The 15,931-nt window shown below is 46.7% G+C and overlaps 1 protein-coding gene across 4 annotated transcripts in view; it reads right to left on the reverse strand.

Annotated features, from left to right (window-relative positions):
• Window positions 1-15,931, reverse strand: part of LOC134213383 (uncharacterized) — a 558,528-nt gene that overhangs the window by 37,490 nt on the left and 505,107 nt on the right. For all 4 annotated transcript variants that reach the window (XM_062692395.1, XM_062692396.1, XM_062692397.1 and 1 more), the window contains 3 exons: window positions 13,643-13,779; window positions 11,378-12,931; window positions 11,170-11,287 (listed from right to left, as the gene is read on the reverse strand). In XM_062692395.1, coding sequence (XP_062548379.1) covers window positions 11,170-11,287; window positions 11,378-12,931; window positions 13,643-13,779 — 1,809 coding nt within the window. The remainder of the gene's footprint in view (window positions 1-11,169; window positions 11,288-11,377; window positions 12,932-13,642; window positions 13,780-15,931) is intronic.

Raw genomic sequence — 15,931 nt, forward strand, 5'->3', positions numbered from 1 at the left:
ATACGAAGAGCAGGGATTAACACGAGTGGTACAATTTTCAATAAGTCCGTCCAGCTATTTGGTTTCGCCGACGACATAGATATTATGGCACGTAACTTTGAGAAGATGGAGGAAGCCTACATCAGACTGAAGAGGGAAGCCAAGCGGATCGGACTAGTCATCAATACGTCGAAGACGAAGTACATGATAGGAAGAGGTTCAAGAGAAGACAATGTGAGCCACCCACTGCGAGTTTGCATCGGTGGTGACGAAATCGAGGTGGTAGAAGAATTTGTGTACTTGGGCTCACTGGTGACTGCCGAAAATGATACCAGCAGAGAAATTCGGAGACGCATAGTGGCTGGAAATCGTACATACTTTGGACTCCGCAAGACGCTCCGATCGAATAGAGTTCGCCGCCGTACCAAACTGACAATCTACAAAACGCTCATTAGACCGGTAGTCCTCTACGGACACGAGACCTGGACGATGCTCGTGGAGGACCAACGCGCACTTGGAGTTTTCGAAAGGAAAGTGCAGCGTACCATCTATGGTGGGGTGCAGATGGCGGACGGTACGTGGAGGAGGCGAATGAACCACGAGTTGCATCAGCTGTTGGGAGAACCATCCATCGTTCATACCGCGAAAATAGGACGACTGCGGTGGGCCGGGCACGTAGCCAGAATGTCGGACATTAACCCGGTGAAAATGGGTCTCGACAACGATCCGACGGGCACAAGAAGGCGAGGTGCGCAGCGGGCAAGGTGAATCGATCAGGTGGAAGATGACTTGCGGACCCTTCGTAGACTGCGTGGTTGGCGACGTGTAGCCATGGACCGAGCCGAATGGAGAAGACTCTTATATACCGCACAGGCCACTTCGGCCTTAGTCTGAATAAATGAATGAGATGAGTTCTTCCAATTTGTGCCAGCATTTTTGAGGCCTATTTTGAGCAAATACAGAAATTACCTTTCCAGACTTTTGCCGATGTGGCCAGATTGAACTCAAGTGGCCTAGAGACTGTAAAAACATCATTCCCATCATTTCATTGTGAAATCATGAAGTTTGACACGACACATTTTGACTCGATTTAGGAAATTGCCATTCCGAAGGTTCCCAGGATTGTGGTCGGATTGAACCTAGATGGCCCAGGAAGCCTAAAAATATCATTCACGTCATTGCATGGAAAAAACATGAAGTTTGAAGTGTCACACAACCAGTAAGAAGTCTCTTCCTCCCGGAACAACTGATCTCAACAAAGTCTGAAATAATTCTGGAACCATAATATGGATTGACTCAAAACCAGTACGAATTGAAAATTTGGATCCATCCGGATAGAATACAAGTTGTTACAGAGAAAACAGTCAAGAAATGTGGTTTGCACAGCAGTTTCAATGTTTAAAATTCTCCGGAGACGAGCCAGCCTAGGGCTGAAAGTCTCCTTAATAAAGACAAAAAAATGTTTAAAATCCCTTGAAGGTCCGGAAAGGTTAAACAATCTCACGCAACTATCAAACGGATTGTAACACCTGTGAGAGGCCATGTTCTGCCGAACGAGCTATCCAATGGTGTTGTCTGTGAAAGCGTGCAACTCCGTTGGGTGCCCGATGAAGAAGAATGCAGAGCCATGGTCTACTATTCACTAGGGGGGTTCTTTGGACATCCTAAGAACTGCTGCACAATGTCACGGCAAATGCTGGGTAAAGCGTACCATTGTAACTTCGCGGACATGAAGGAATAAAAACTGCTGTATGCTGACAGGGAAGGGGGGATTTGCTCCTCTCCGGAGGTGCAATTCTGATCGAGCGTCTGTCCACCATGTTAGGAGCGGCTCACAACGGCGTCTGTTCCTCATGCTAGGGGTGGCTGATCATCGTCCGAGTGCCACCGAGGGCCTCTAAACTAAACTGTACACATCATGCTGCATCGTGTCACCATCGAAAAGGCAGCCCCTTCAACGGGATGTAGGTAGCGCAACCCTGGAATGGTAACCTACCGAAGATTCTACAGCGACCAGGAAAGGCAAAAGTAGAACAAACGGATTGATTCAATGGCAACAGAACCGGCAACGAATACAGGACAACGATTGGAAAGTCGGATCTTCGAACGTGAGAATTTTTAATGAACCCGCACGTGTTGGGCTCCTGGCTCGTGAGTTGCAGAAGGTCGGCGTGAGTGTGGCAGCAATCCAGGAAATAGGGTGGCGCAGAACTGGAGAACATTAATTCCGGGTGGTGGAACCCATTGCGACCACTTCATTCAAGTACTACATCTACTATAGCGGCGGTGGCAGAGAAGAACGAGGAGTTGGCTTCATGGTGATCGGGAAGCAGATGAAGCGTGTTATCCGGTGGAAGCCGATAAGCGACCGCATTTGCGTGTCGAGAATGAAGGGCAAATTCTTCAACTATAGCCTGATCAGCATGTATGATATGAGATATGTGCATATGTGAAGAATGAGTTCTATTATAGCCTTGATAAGGCCTACGGAGAGTGCCCAACACATGATATGAAAATTGTCATCGGGGATGCAAATGAGCAGATCGGAGGAGGAAGTTTCTTTTGCCCTGTTATTGGTACGGTAACCCTTCATTCCGTTACCAACGATAATGGTCTGCAACTTGTAATCTTTGCTGCTGCTAGAGTGCTGGCAATAGGGGCAGCAGGGACAGTAGGGACAGCATGGACCATGTCCAAGGGCTTGGAGAACTGCCTAGGGCGTGGTGGGATTTAGCAGTGGGCTCTGTTAAAATCCCTCCCAAAAAACCACAAGTGCCCGTAAGCAGACTCTATCAAAGCGACTGTGTGCCGCTTCAAAAGCACAAGCCCAGGGAGTGCCATTGGCACATCAGGATTGATTCCAGTAAGATCCTGATTATGGTATACTGGTTGTATGTTATTGGTCTTGTTTTGGATATTGAGATATTGTGAACGCGAGGGCTGGTAGTCTGGTTATTCTATTCTCTTAGTAAGGCCGGGTGACACCGACCTGAAACGGCGAATGGGCTAATGGCCAGGCTGTCTTCCGTCCCCTAAAACCGTGGCGGGCCTTGCAGCACGCGGTACAATTCTGTCGCTCAGCTGGCAGCTGAGTGGGAGTAGGCTCAGATGCTTTTCCCTGACTAGCGCTGATCTGGCTCTGAACACGAAAGTGTCAACCCTCGCATGGCCTCCCTGCATGCCGCAAGGTATGTATAGATAACCATGGGATCGTGAAGGCGACTACACCAGCAGGATTCGACAGCAGCCGCAAGGGGACCCATCAGACATGAGTAATCCCATTAAACAAAAAACGACGAAGGAAGGAGGTGAAGCGAATGGTGGTAAGGAGAACCCTTTCACCAGACGCAGCGGCCTGGAAAGGTCGCCCCAAAGATCGCCGGGGGAAGGCGATGGTGAAGCCCGTGGAGGGTCTGAGGAGGTGCCGGTTGAAGTAAAGATGGACGGCCCTACCCTGACCCGCGTCATCAAATCTGTGATGGCGAACCACGAAGCACGCGGTGGTCACACGATGGAAGTAGTCACGGAAGTATCCGACGTGATTATGTCCTTCCTAGACAACCGGGTTAACTACAGCAAGGACTTGAAACTTGCTGTACAGGCACTCTGTGCCCTAGTAGTTGAGGCCAAAACGGAGTGGAGGTCCCTACTAGAGGCCAGTAAGAGTGCAGAGAAAGAGCTCCGCAAACTCGTCAAGGAGCGGAAGCAGGCGGATAAGGACAAAGAGGAGGCGGAATTGAAAATTCGTCTCTTGTCCGAGGGCAAACGACTGGCGGAGAGCCAGGTCGAGGAACTCCGCAAAAGGATGGCTGTAACGGGAGCGACTACGAAGCTGAGTAAGGTTACGCAGGAGGCGAACCTGAAAACAGCTGTCGAGAATTCCGCAGCCCCGAAGTCAGCGAAAAGGAAGAAGGTCGAGCAGAAGGATGGCCATCCCAAGCCGTTGAACCCAGTGCCTCCACCAGTGAGGACCACTGAAGCTCGCCGGGAGGAAGACCTACCCTGGAGGGAAGTCGTGAACCCCAAGAAGGCGAGACGACAACGACAGCAGACCGCAGAGAAAGCGGCAGGCGGAGCGATACGCGCCACTGTTAAGAAGGGTAGAGCCCAGAAGACGACGGGTGAACCTTCCAATGTCAGTGGTAAGCGTAAAGATAGAGGTGAGGCGATTATCGTCAGTACTGACGATAAGAGCTACGCCGAAGTCTTGAAGGCCATGAGAGTTAATGACAAACTCGCTGGCCTAGGAGAGGATGTCAACTGCATCCGAAGGACGCGGAGAGGTGAGATGATTCTCGTCTTGAAGCGGGATGCTGCTCAGAAGAGTTCTGAGTACAAAAAGTTGACAGAGGAAGTCCTGGGCGATGGGGTTCAAGTAAGAGCCCTATGTCCAGTTTCGAACATCCAGTGCAAGGGCCTGGATGAAGTAACCGAGGCTCGAGACCTGGTCGACGCACTGAGAGATCAGTGCAATGTCGAGATCCAGGAATCTACGGTTCGGTTACGCAAAAGCTTCGCGGGAATGCAGGTTGCCTCATTCCAAGTACCTCAGGCTGAGGCCAAAAAGGTAATGGATAAGGCTAAACTGAAAGTGGGTTGGTCGGTATGTCCGCTAAGTATAAGCCAACCACTTCAGACCTGTTTCAGGTGTCTTGGCAACGGTCATAAGTCTTATGACTGTAAAGGACCTGATCGCAGTAAGCTATGCCGTAGGTGTGGAGCTGAAGGCCACCAAGCTCGCACCTGTCAGGCTGCACCAAGGTGTCTGATCTGTCCCCGGGTACAGACAACAGACACCTCACCGGTGTCCAGGCTTGTCCGGCCTCTAGAAGGACCCAGACACGCAGGTAACACAGCTTAACCTGAACCACTGCGAGGCGGCTCAATTGCTGCTACAACAGTCGGTTACTGAGTGTAAAGCTGATGTAGCCTTGCTGTCCGATCCTTATCGCATCCCTGCCGGTAACGGTAGTTGGATTGCGGATAAGTCCCAGATGGTGGCCATCTGGACTTGCGGGCGATATCCCATTCAGGAGATAATATCATCACCTGACGATGAGGGTTTCGTTATAGCAAAGGTAAACGGTGTTTACTTTTGTAGCTGCTACTGTCCTCCCAGGTGGAGTATAGTGCAGTTTACTAGGGTAGTAGATATTCTTGCAGCAAGACTAACTGGCTTAAAACCGTTAGTTGTAGCAGGCGACTTCAATGCGTGGGCAGTGGACTGGGGATCCCGGTCCACAAACGCCAGAGGTCATACCCTGCTAGAGTCGCTAGCGGTACTAAACGTAGTCCTGCTGAATGAAGGCCAAGTGCCAACGTTCAGGGGACCGAACGGTGATTCATGCATCGATGTGACCTTCTGCAGCGCGGGATGGACGGTGGAGCCAGAATGGGAGGTTCATGAGGGGCATACCTCCAGCGATCATCAGGAAATTCGTTTTATGATCCGGTATACCCCTGTAGCCACAAGGCGGATCGGCAAAGCCGATCTAGGATGGCGCACCTCGCAGTTCAACCCAGAACTCTTGGAGGAATCACTACGATGGGAGACGCGAACAACGGGATTAAGTGGCGACGAGTTAATCGATGTACTAACCCGTGCATGCGATGTGACGATGCCTAGGAGGACCAAACCTCCCGGAAACCGGCAACCTGTGTACTGGTGGACTGACACAATTGCAGACCTTCGTAGAACCTGTCTTCGAGCAAAGAGAAGGCTGCGACGTGCCAGAACAGACGCTGATAAGGTCGAGAGACGCAGGGTGTTCCAGACAGCGAGCAGAGCTCTGAACTACGAGATCAAATGTAGTAAGAGAGCCTGCTTCGAGCGGCTGTGCAGGATGGCAAACGACAATCCATGGGGAGATGCATACAGGATGGTGATGGCTAGGACCAATAGCACGCCACCTGAGAAATCTCCGGGGATGTTGGCCAAAATAGTAGACGGGTTGTTTCCGAGGCATGAATCATCGAACTGGCCCGCTACTCCCTACGAGTCAGTCGACGTGGTACCGTTAGTGACTAACGAAGAGCTTATCGTAGCAGCAAGAAAACTTAAGCTCAATAAGGCGCCAGGCCCGGATGGTATTCCAAACCTGGCCCTTAAACACGCCATTCTTGCCAATCCAGATATGTTCAGGAGCTGCCTCCAGAGATGCATGGACGAAGGAAACTTCCCAGATCGATGGAAACGGCAGAAATTGGTGCTATTACCGAAGCCTTCGGCATATAGACCAATTTGCCTACTCGACACAGCTGGAAAGCTGCTAGAGAGGGTCATTCTGAATAGATTGTCGGCCTATACAGAGTGTGCTGGTGGCTTATCTAGCAACCAGTATGGCTTCCGTAAGGGCCGTTCTACCATCGAAGCAATTCGAGCGGTAACGGATACGGCCATGATAGCGAGAGGTTTAAACAGGAGAGGTATTAGGTACTGCGCGTTGATTACACTTGATGTAAAAAACGCGTTTAACAATGCTAGCTGGGCAGCAATTGCTGACTCCCTGCACCGATTGAGAGTTCCGGATTACCTGTGCAGGATACTGAAAAGCTATTTTCAGAATAGGGTGTTGTTATACGACACTGATGTTGGTCAAAAGTCGATCGTAGTGTCCGCGGGTGTTCCACAGGGATCGATCCTCGGACCGGTTCTGTGGAATATTATGTACGACGGAGTATTGCGCTTAAGTCTCCCGGCCGGAGTAAAGATAGAAGGCTTCGCGGATGACGTAATGCTAGAAGTAGCAGGTGACACTCTCGACGAAGTCGAACTGAAGGCTTCATACGCGATTGGCAGAGTGGAGGAATGGCTCAACTCGAGACAGTTATCCCTTGCACACCACAAGACGGAAGTCGTGGTAGTGCATAACCGTCATGGGTTGCAACAGGCTAGGATAAGAGTAGGGACCTGCACAGTTAACTCCGTGAGGTCTCTCAAGCATCTGGGCGTGATGATCGATGATAAGCTCAATTTTACGAGCCACGTCGATTATGCATGTCAGCGGGCTTCATTGGCGATAAAATCTTTATCACGAATGATGTCCAACAGATCGGCGGTGCATAGTCAAGTGCGTAGGCTGATAGCTGGCGTAGCATTGTCTATCATCCGTTATGGCGTGCCGGCATGGGCCGTAGCACTAAAAGCCGAAGTACAATGTAAAGAAATTGATCAGAGTACACCGGCTGATGTGCTTACGTGTCGCGAGCGCATATCGCACCATATCATATGAGGCGGTGTGCGTTATAGCTGGAATGATGCCGATAGACACACTCCTAGAGGAGGATGTGGAGTGCTACAACGAAAGGGACTCGGTGCAAGTGCGACGTGTCAAGAGAGCAGCTTCGTTGCTCAAATGGCAAAGAGCATGGGACACCGCAGTCAAAGGTCGTTGGACCCACAGACTGATTCCAGATGTGTCCAACTGGGTTGATAGGAAGCATGGTCAAGTCAACTTCCACCTAACACAGGTGTTGTCTGAACATGGCTGCTTTAAGAAATTCCTACACAGGTTTGGCTTCGCAGATTCTGCGGAGTGTCCTGAATGTGTAGGTGAGGTAGAATCGGCAGAGCATGTGATGTTCGCATGCCCGCGATTCGAGGTAGAACGCAATACCATGCTGCTTATTAGTGGTATGGATAAAACCCCGGACAACCTCGTCGAGAGGATGTGCCGGGAAGAAGCTATATGGAATGCGGTGAACACAGCATCTCAACAGATCATGTCGAAACTGCAGCGGTGGTGGCGTCTTGAACAAAACCAACGAGTGCAGTAAGGGCACCTGTGATGCAGTGAACACCTTGCTCACCCCGACAACCAACATGTCGCGGGTGGGCTGCGGGGACCTCAGTATGTAGATATAGAGGTCATTGCGGTTCACGCGCGGTGGTTGTTGTCGGGGTGCTCGTCTCCAACGTGAGATTATGATACGGACCGCTAGGTTACTATCATAGCTTGCGATCGACGGGTGGTGAGGTAGCCACCCTTGAAGTCGATGTTGTGTGTATTGACGTCAAGTGCGTTAGCATAGGCGTGAGCGTTCTCAATAGTCCCCCCCTGATGTATTGCTTAATTGCGGGCCGGGGTACGGACTGGCGAAAGGGTTTTGGTTTTAGTGGGTCGGGTAAGAGTTACATGACATACCCATCCCCACACTACCTGAGTACCTCCTCAGGTGTCTGGTTGCAGATTTCCGTTTACCCTTGCTCAAGAAAAAAAAAAAAAAAAAAAAAAAAGAGTGCTGGCCATCAGCAGTACCTACTTTGCACGTAAGAATATCCGCAAACACACCTGACAACATCCGAGTGGAGACATTTGCTCACAGATAGACCACGTGTTGGTCGACGGACGACATTTCTCGGATATTATAGATGTAAGATTCTTCAGAGATCCGAACATTGACTCGGATCACTACCTTGTAGTTACAAATATTTGGGCGCGATATTCCAGCGTCACGAGTTCACAAAACAACATAATAATGCGTTTCAATATCCAACGCTTGTCATTTGAAGTAGTTGTTAAACAGTACCACCAGAAGCTGGACGAGCAGATTGGAGATGCCACCGGATCTGGCGACGTCAACAAATTGTGGGAAAATTTCCATGAAACGAATCCACTGCAGAAAAAAAGACAACACGAAGAGAGTGTAATAGCTGAAGTGCTGGGGATAGAAACGATAAGCGAAGGTTTTACGCAATTGTCAATGGCACACGGCATAAGACTGCGCCAGTGCCCGCCATGTGCAATGACCGAGAGGTGAATTTGCTGACAGACAAGACTATGGTGGTAGCCAGGTGGAAGGAGCACTTCGAAGTCTTCTTGAACGGTGAAAATGAAGGTGTATTAAGGAGCAGGATGGACATAGTCGGCGACGGTCAAGCTGTGGAACCACCAACGCTGGATGAGGTAAAGAAGGCTCTAAACGAGCTGAAAAACAATAAAGCTGCTGGGAAGGACGAGATCCCGGTCGAGCTTCTTAAACACGGAAGTGAGCAGCTCCAATCAATCAATCCACCACATTATCCAGAAAATATGGGAGGATGAAGAACTGCCTGCCGGCTGGTTGGATGGCCTCATATGCCCAATCTATAAGAAAGGGCACAGACTAGAGTGTGCCAATTACAGAGAGATCACCCTTCTTAACTCGGCGTACAAAATCCTGTTGCGTATCCTGTTTAACAGAGTGAGACCGCTTGAGGAGTCCTTCGTCGACGAATACCAGGAAGGTTTTCGCGAGGGCCAATCAACGGATCAGATGTTTAGCCTGCGGATGATCCTTGATAAATTTCGGGAGTATAACTTGCAGACTCACCATCTGTTCATTGAGTTCAATGCAGCGTACCAGTAAAAAGAAATCAGCTGTGGCAGATAATGTCCGAACATGGTTTCCCGGCGAAACTAATTAGACTGATACGTGCAACGCCGGATGGCTCGAAATCAAGTATTTGGATTGCAGACGAAGTGTCAACCTCGTTTGTGACCTTGGACGGACTGAATCAGAGTAATGCACTTTCGAATATGCTCCTGGGCTTAGCGGACGACATCGACCTTATTGGAATCGATCGCAGAGCAGTAGTGGAGGCTTTTGTCCCACTGAAGAGGGAGACGGCTAGGATAGGCTTAACCATTAACTCAACCATGACAAAGTACATGGTGGAAGGTAGAGATAGAGGAAGACCTAGTGGTGTTGGTGCTGAGTCAGTGCTTGACGGGGATGTGTTTGAAGTTGTTGAAGAATTTGTTTACCTTGGAACGCTTGTGACATGTGACAATGACGTTTCCCGTGAAGTGAAAAGACGTATTGCTGCGGCGAATAGGACCTTTTACGGATTACGTATCCAGTTTAGGTCCCACAGCATGCAGGCGGAAACGAAATTAGCACTATGCAGAACTCGGATTCTACCAGTGGCCCTTTAGGTTCATGAAGCATGGACGTTAAAAGAGGCCGACCGGAGATAAAATACGGCAGACTACAGTGGGCTGGTCACTTAGAGTGCGTATGTCGAAAGAAAGAATAGCGAAAACAATATTTAACACAGAACCAGATAGAGGACGGCGACTTCGTGGAAGGCCACGAACACGCTGGCTGCACGCGGTGGAATCGGGCTTGGGGACCAAGAACGTTCGGGGAAACTGGAGGAACATCGCCCAAGACCGACGATTATGGAGCTCTACAATACGCCAGGCATAGGTGTATCGACGCTGTAGCCAACCTGGTATCCAGGTAGGTACACATTTTTTTGAAAATGGTCAAACTGATCAATGCTCCCCGGCGATAAGAGTTCTCCCGGACTACGGTACCTGATAACTTTCCCTTAAATCACAAATGCTCATTATTGATGAAATTTATCCATTTAGCAATAATTCAAACTGCGGACAAAATTAGTTAAAATCCGATTCACGGTTGCGTATGAGAAGCTAGTGGTAGATAAAAGTGGTTTACGCCGGGTTACTAATTGGGCGACTTGATACTTTGAATTGTGTTGATTGAAGCAGAACTCGTCATCTCCTAACTCACACTCTAGTTTATTTCTAGAAAGTCGACTATTCTTTTAAGCGAACAAAGATCGTGGGAAAAGTACACGGTGGACAATTTTAAACGTGAAAATGTTTCGAAAACTGTTAAAGAATGTTTGGTCTGCTGAGCTCCATTGTATACAAAAGTGATTGGAAGGCCAAAGATACGAATCAAAGCATCAAAAGGATCAGAATCATCATCCAGAAATTGTGGCCGTCCAGCGGTCATGTGATATCTGTGAGATTAAATTACGCCGCATGGCGGACCACGGTCAATATGCTATTATTCATCAATCTAAGTTTAAAGACTAAGGCCAACTCTTTATATAATGTATATAAGATTGAACTGTACTTCTTTGTAGTTTTCTTCCTGAGCCATTCTTTCCATTCCCGCTATTTAGTGACCACTCGTTAGGTGACCTAATCTGTCAATTTCACCAAGTCAGCTATCTTGTATTTTTGTATGGAATTACTTAAGGCCCTTAAGGTGCTATACTTGCACTAAAAATGAGCTTTTCACCCACACGCTGGTTAATTTGGTTGTACTAACGAAGTCATTTGACCTTACATATATGAAGATCTTGAATCGGATTATGTTCAAAACGTTTTCGGCACGGGATACAAAACATCCATTGAATTCTCATTATACCTCGAACAATGAAAAGCAACTTACCTGGTCGGCAATGTCTTCCATATCGAGTGCATCCGTATCCATCGAGCTGCGTTGTTGGTGCTGTAGGAGCAGATTTTTCCGCTTCGATGTAGGCGTCAGCATTCCGTTTTCGGTCAAACTGTAAAAAAAGCGCATTGAAAACGCATTATCCTTCTCATCCGTCAGCTTTCTTGTAACAACAAGTAAAACAAAAAAATAAATCCCTCACCTCGGAGTCATGATGGTGGCCTGCGATTCGTTCCAAATCCCGTCCGAATTGTCCCTGGTGGCGAGTGATTCCGACGAGTGGAACGGCGAGTAGGATTTGATCGAAAGTCGTTCCTCGCGCGATGGCGAAGGTGGTGCCGTTGCCATCCTGTCATCTTTGCCGTCGGCTTCCAGCTCTTCGAGCAAACCCTTCTCTTCCTCCATGCTGGTTGGATCATCCAGACTGACGGACCGCTTGCGAAACGATTCCTTCCGTTGGTCCGATTCTCCCGGCGGCACCGGCGGCGCCCCAATGAAAATGCCTTCATCTTTGATGGGCGTTTCACTGAACTGTAGATTGGTATCCTTGTGCGGGTCGACGACTGGAGATTTAAGATCCTCTTCGCTGGCGGAGATGGCACTGGTCGGGGTTTGGTCGGTTGGTTTTGTCTTTTTTCGGTCGAGTAGGATTTCCCCCTCGGAGAGCGTTTTTTGCAGTTTCTTTTTCTTTAGGTTGCTGGGCGATGGAGTGGGCGAGACACGAGGTTTGAAATCGATGAAAATTTCCTGCTCTTCCTTGTCGTCCTTTTCGCTGTCTGATTCGCAGGTGGAACAACTTTCATCGGAAGAGGACTTTGTGTCGTCGTGCATATCCATGGGCTGGATGTTGGGAGGAGTGATTGGGCAGGATGGCGGTGGCTGGGATGGTTGCGAGAATATGGGCGGCTGAGGCTTGACTAGTGGTTGGAACTGTTGTTGCTGAGGTGGCTGCTGCTGTTGTTTCGGAGGAGGTTGCATCGGTATTTGAGGTTGTTGCTGTATTTGGATCATTGGTTGCACTTTTTGCACTTGCTGATGGGTGATTGAGTTTCGCCGGGTTAGGGTGTGCGTTTCCGGAGTAACGTAAGCGTAGGAAGCTCGCCGTTGTTGGTTTTGTTTATCTTGCTGCATGGCTATGTGGTGGGTAGACATTCGCCTATTGAGACTATTGCTGTCGAAAGAACGAATATCTTGATTAACACTACCGTTCGAGATGAGCATCTCTTGGGGAGGCATTTTGAGCTGATCCTTGAAGATGATTTCGTGATGATGATGTGGGTGATAGTCACGTCGTGGCAATGTGTGAGTATGAAATTCTTCCGGCTTGTGGTGGATGCAAGTTCTCCTTGGAAGGCTGTGTGTTTCGAACACGTAACCGTTCTCATGACCGTGGTGATGAACTTGCTCAATGTCTCTCCGTAAAACTTGTAACGGCTCATTGGACAATGTATGACTTCCCCGTCTAGGAATAATGATGCTGTCGTACATCTCATACGGGTAGGAACTAGTTTCGTACGAAGCCCGGGATCCATCGGTAGAGCGGTATGAAGTGGCACTGTCCTGGGAATGATTCCTCGAATGAGTCATGATGGTGTCACTTCGAGATGTTTCCGAATGGCTCATCTGGGACGATGCACGCGAAGGCAATTCAAAATGTTGTATGAGCGGTGATTTTGATGGCGGTGGAGTGATGGTGAAAGGTGATTTGGGTGGCTCTTCGGACTGTGTGCGATGAAGCTGCTCGTGCTCAGTAGGACTGCAGAGTGGAAGTGTTATGAGGCAAATGCAAAAAAGAAGCAAATTTCATAAATCAGACTTTTGTATGGATGTTATGTTGCTTCTGTTATGAATCGATTTGTAATCGGTAAAGCGATACTTCTCATTCATATCCTTGGCTCCCTGCCGCCAGTTCGTTACTTAGGTGGTATCTTTGAAATTTCGTATAAGGAAATCAGTATTCAAAGCATTTATTCTAAATCTTGTTTATTTTACACCTTTTGAGCATGCTTGAGCACATAAGATTACTGAAAAGTAAGAAAGTCAGAATCCATGGATAACGTTAAAACAATAAATCCAACATAAAACTGTTCATTTTTACAAATCTAATAGAAAACGGGATGTGAGTTGTATTTCGAAACTACTTTGAAACTCAATTTTTAATAGAATTTACTGTTAGGGGCTATAATGGAAGAACTTACAATACATTGGATGAGAACATCTATAATAAATCCAAATAGCAGATTGCGTTACTTGAAGCTTATCTGAATCTGTTTGATGCCTTGTAATCCAGAAGATCTTCAAACACTGATTGAAGGAAACAATTGTCATGATAAATCTACCTCATCTCATATAAATGCCATTATTCTTCACTCCAACCTGTCAGATCAATTCAGCTGATAGAGCTATATCGATTCAACACAGAAGGCTCGAGAGTAAAAATAAACATCCATCAAATAGCAGCACTTACGTTTTCAGTTCTTCCGGTTCGCCCCCGATATCGATACCGTTCTCCTGTACGCGATCGGCTGCCTCCGAAAGGCTTTTCGTCAGTTTTCTCCCGTTCAGTCCCCCGTTAGTCTGCGCTCCTTGCGAAACCATTTTTACCTGTGGACGAGAGGAGAAGAAAGAAAAATAGAAAACGATCTGTACGTCAATGAAGCTTTTTCCAACGTCAATCAAATAAAGCCCACCAGCAGCAGATGCTTTTCTGTGGTGCTGGTTGAATGGAAAACTTTATTCAAATTGTGTGAGGAAGGAATTTTCTTTCACCGTCGCGGCGCATTGCGATGCTCTGGCCCACATATGGGTGGATTTTTATTATCGGAAGAATTTAGTGCGCTTTTGAAGCCATTCAAAGCGGAACAGTTTTCTCCTAATCTTTCGATTATGGAAGAATGTAGAGCCGTTCGCAAAGCCGAAGGTGCGAGGACTTGTATCGTGATTGAACGAAATTGAAGGAAACATGTTTGCCATAAATCAGAGACGGTAGGTGAAAATTTATGTAGATTTTATGTTGGAAATAAGCTGATTTTTATGACTCCCTAGCAGAAAAAAAGGGATGGAATGAATCAAATTTTATTGGATTCTTTCCAGAATGTAACACGTGAAATAGTCATCATGCCATGTCCGATTGGAAACTTTGGCATTTTACCTTTTATTCCATGCTTATTGCGGGACCAGCATTTAAAAATCGAATATCTGTCAAAAAAATTAATTCTGATGAAATACGCTTTCTTGAATTCAGTGATGCATTTCAAGTGGTATTGCAGCTCTGGTATTACGATTTAAATATGATAATATTTAACAAAAATGTTAAACGCCATGTTGAATCTACTGGAGCGAAAAGCTCAGCGTTGAAAAATGATGTTTTATTTTTATTTTTTGTGTGCGCTAACGGTGCCAACCTTATTTAAACATGCCACTTTGATATAAAGTAACTTCCCAGGGGATTATTAATGCCAGCAGAATAATATTTCCATGAAGAATTAGACAATTTCCATAAAACATTAGAAAATTGCCAATACAGAAATCAGGGTATGAACAATAAACAAATATAAAATTTCCAAAATATGCAATAATGCAATATTTCCAATACAGGCTGGACTCGATTATCCGGAGTGTTGAAAAAAAAATCGCTCCGGATAATCGAACCCTCCGGATAATCGAGCCATTTTTTGTTGTCGCTGAAAATTTAACTTTTGCTCAAATAATCTTTATTCTAGTTATACTATTAGATTTTATAAAATATCCCGTTCATGGGTTCTGACTACCATTAGAGGTCAGCGCCGATCGTCGGCGGCGGCGTTTGTCATAATTTTGGTCGGCGAAAGCTTGGCGATTTATTTATTACGTTCGTAACGTTATTTTTTTTCCAGGATATTTTTAAGACATTAACGAGAGAATCTTTTCATTTCGCCGGAAAAATCTTAAGAACTGTCCCAGGAGACTCTTCCAAGTTTTTCGAATTTTTAACAAGAGCTTTTCTAGAGCATTTCTAAAGTTTTCACCGGAATTTCTTTGAAATTTTCACGAGAAATTGTTTAGAAGTTTGCCTATGACACCGGGCATGCATTCTTCGATTTTTTCCTTGTCGAGAATTTTCCGGAGTTTCCACGAAACAGAATTTCCTTGTGATTTTTTTAAGTTTCACAAAAACTGTTTCCAAAGGAATTTCAAATGGATTTTTTTTCGGAACTTCTTTGGATTTCTACGTGAAATTTTGTATGTTGTACATTAGTAATTCTTCGGAAATTCTACGAGAAAATTTTTAAAAGACGAAGGGTTTTTTGGTTGAAAATCATTTGATCAAATACCACTTCGCCGAATAATACGTGAAGCCGAAAGCTCTCTAGCCAAATTCCATTTGTTCGATACGGTTATTATGTGGAAAACGGTTTGACGATACGACCAAACTAGACATTTGGTTGAATAAGCCTTATACTCTAACAGGTCGTTTGGTCGAATAGGCCTTTTAGCCGAAAATTCCATTTGACCGAAACGGTAGTTAAACAGGATGGGCAATTTGGAAACTGTTATTCGGCTGATCGGATTATATGGCGAAAAACGTCCACCCGTTCAGCCAAACGCCATTTTTGAACAAATGAGCTGTATTGGCGTATATTCATTTCGGCCAAAAGACCTTTTTATGCCAAACGACCATCAGGTCTTTTTGGCTAAATAACCTACTCGATTAGACGACTTTTCAGCCAAATGACCTGTTCGTTCGAACGACATTATCGGCCATATTATAACTCTA

This window comes from Armigeres subalbatus, chromosome 2, assembly GCF_024139115.2.
Source record: "Armigeres subalbatus isolate Guangzhou_Male chromosome 2, GZ_Asu_2, whole genome shotgun sequence".
Taxonomy (NCBI): domain Eukaryota; kingdom Metazoa; phylum Arthropoda; class Insecta; order Diptera; family Culicidae; genus Armigeres; species Armigeres subalbatus.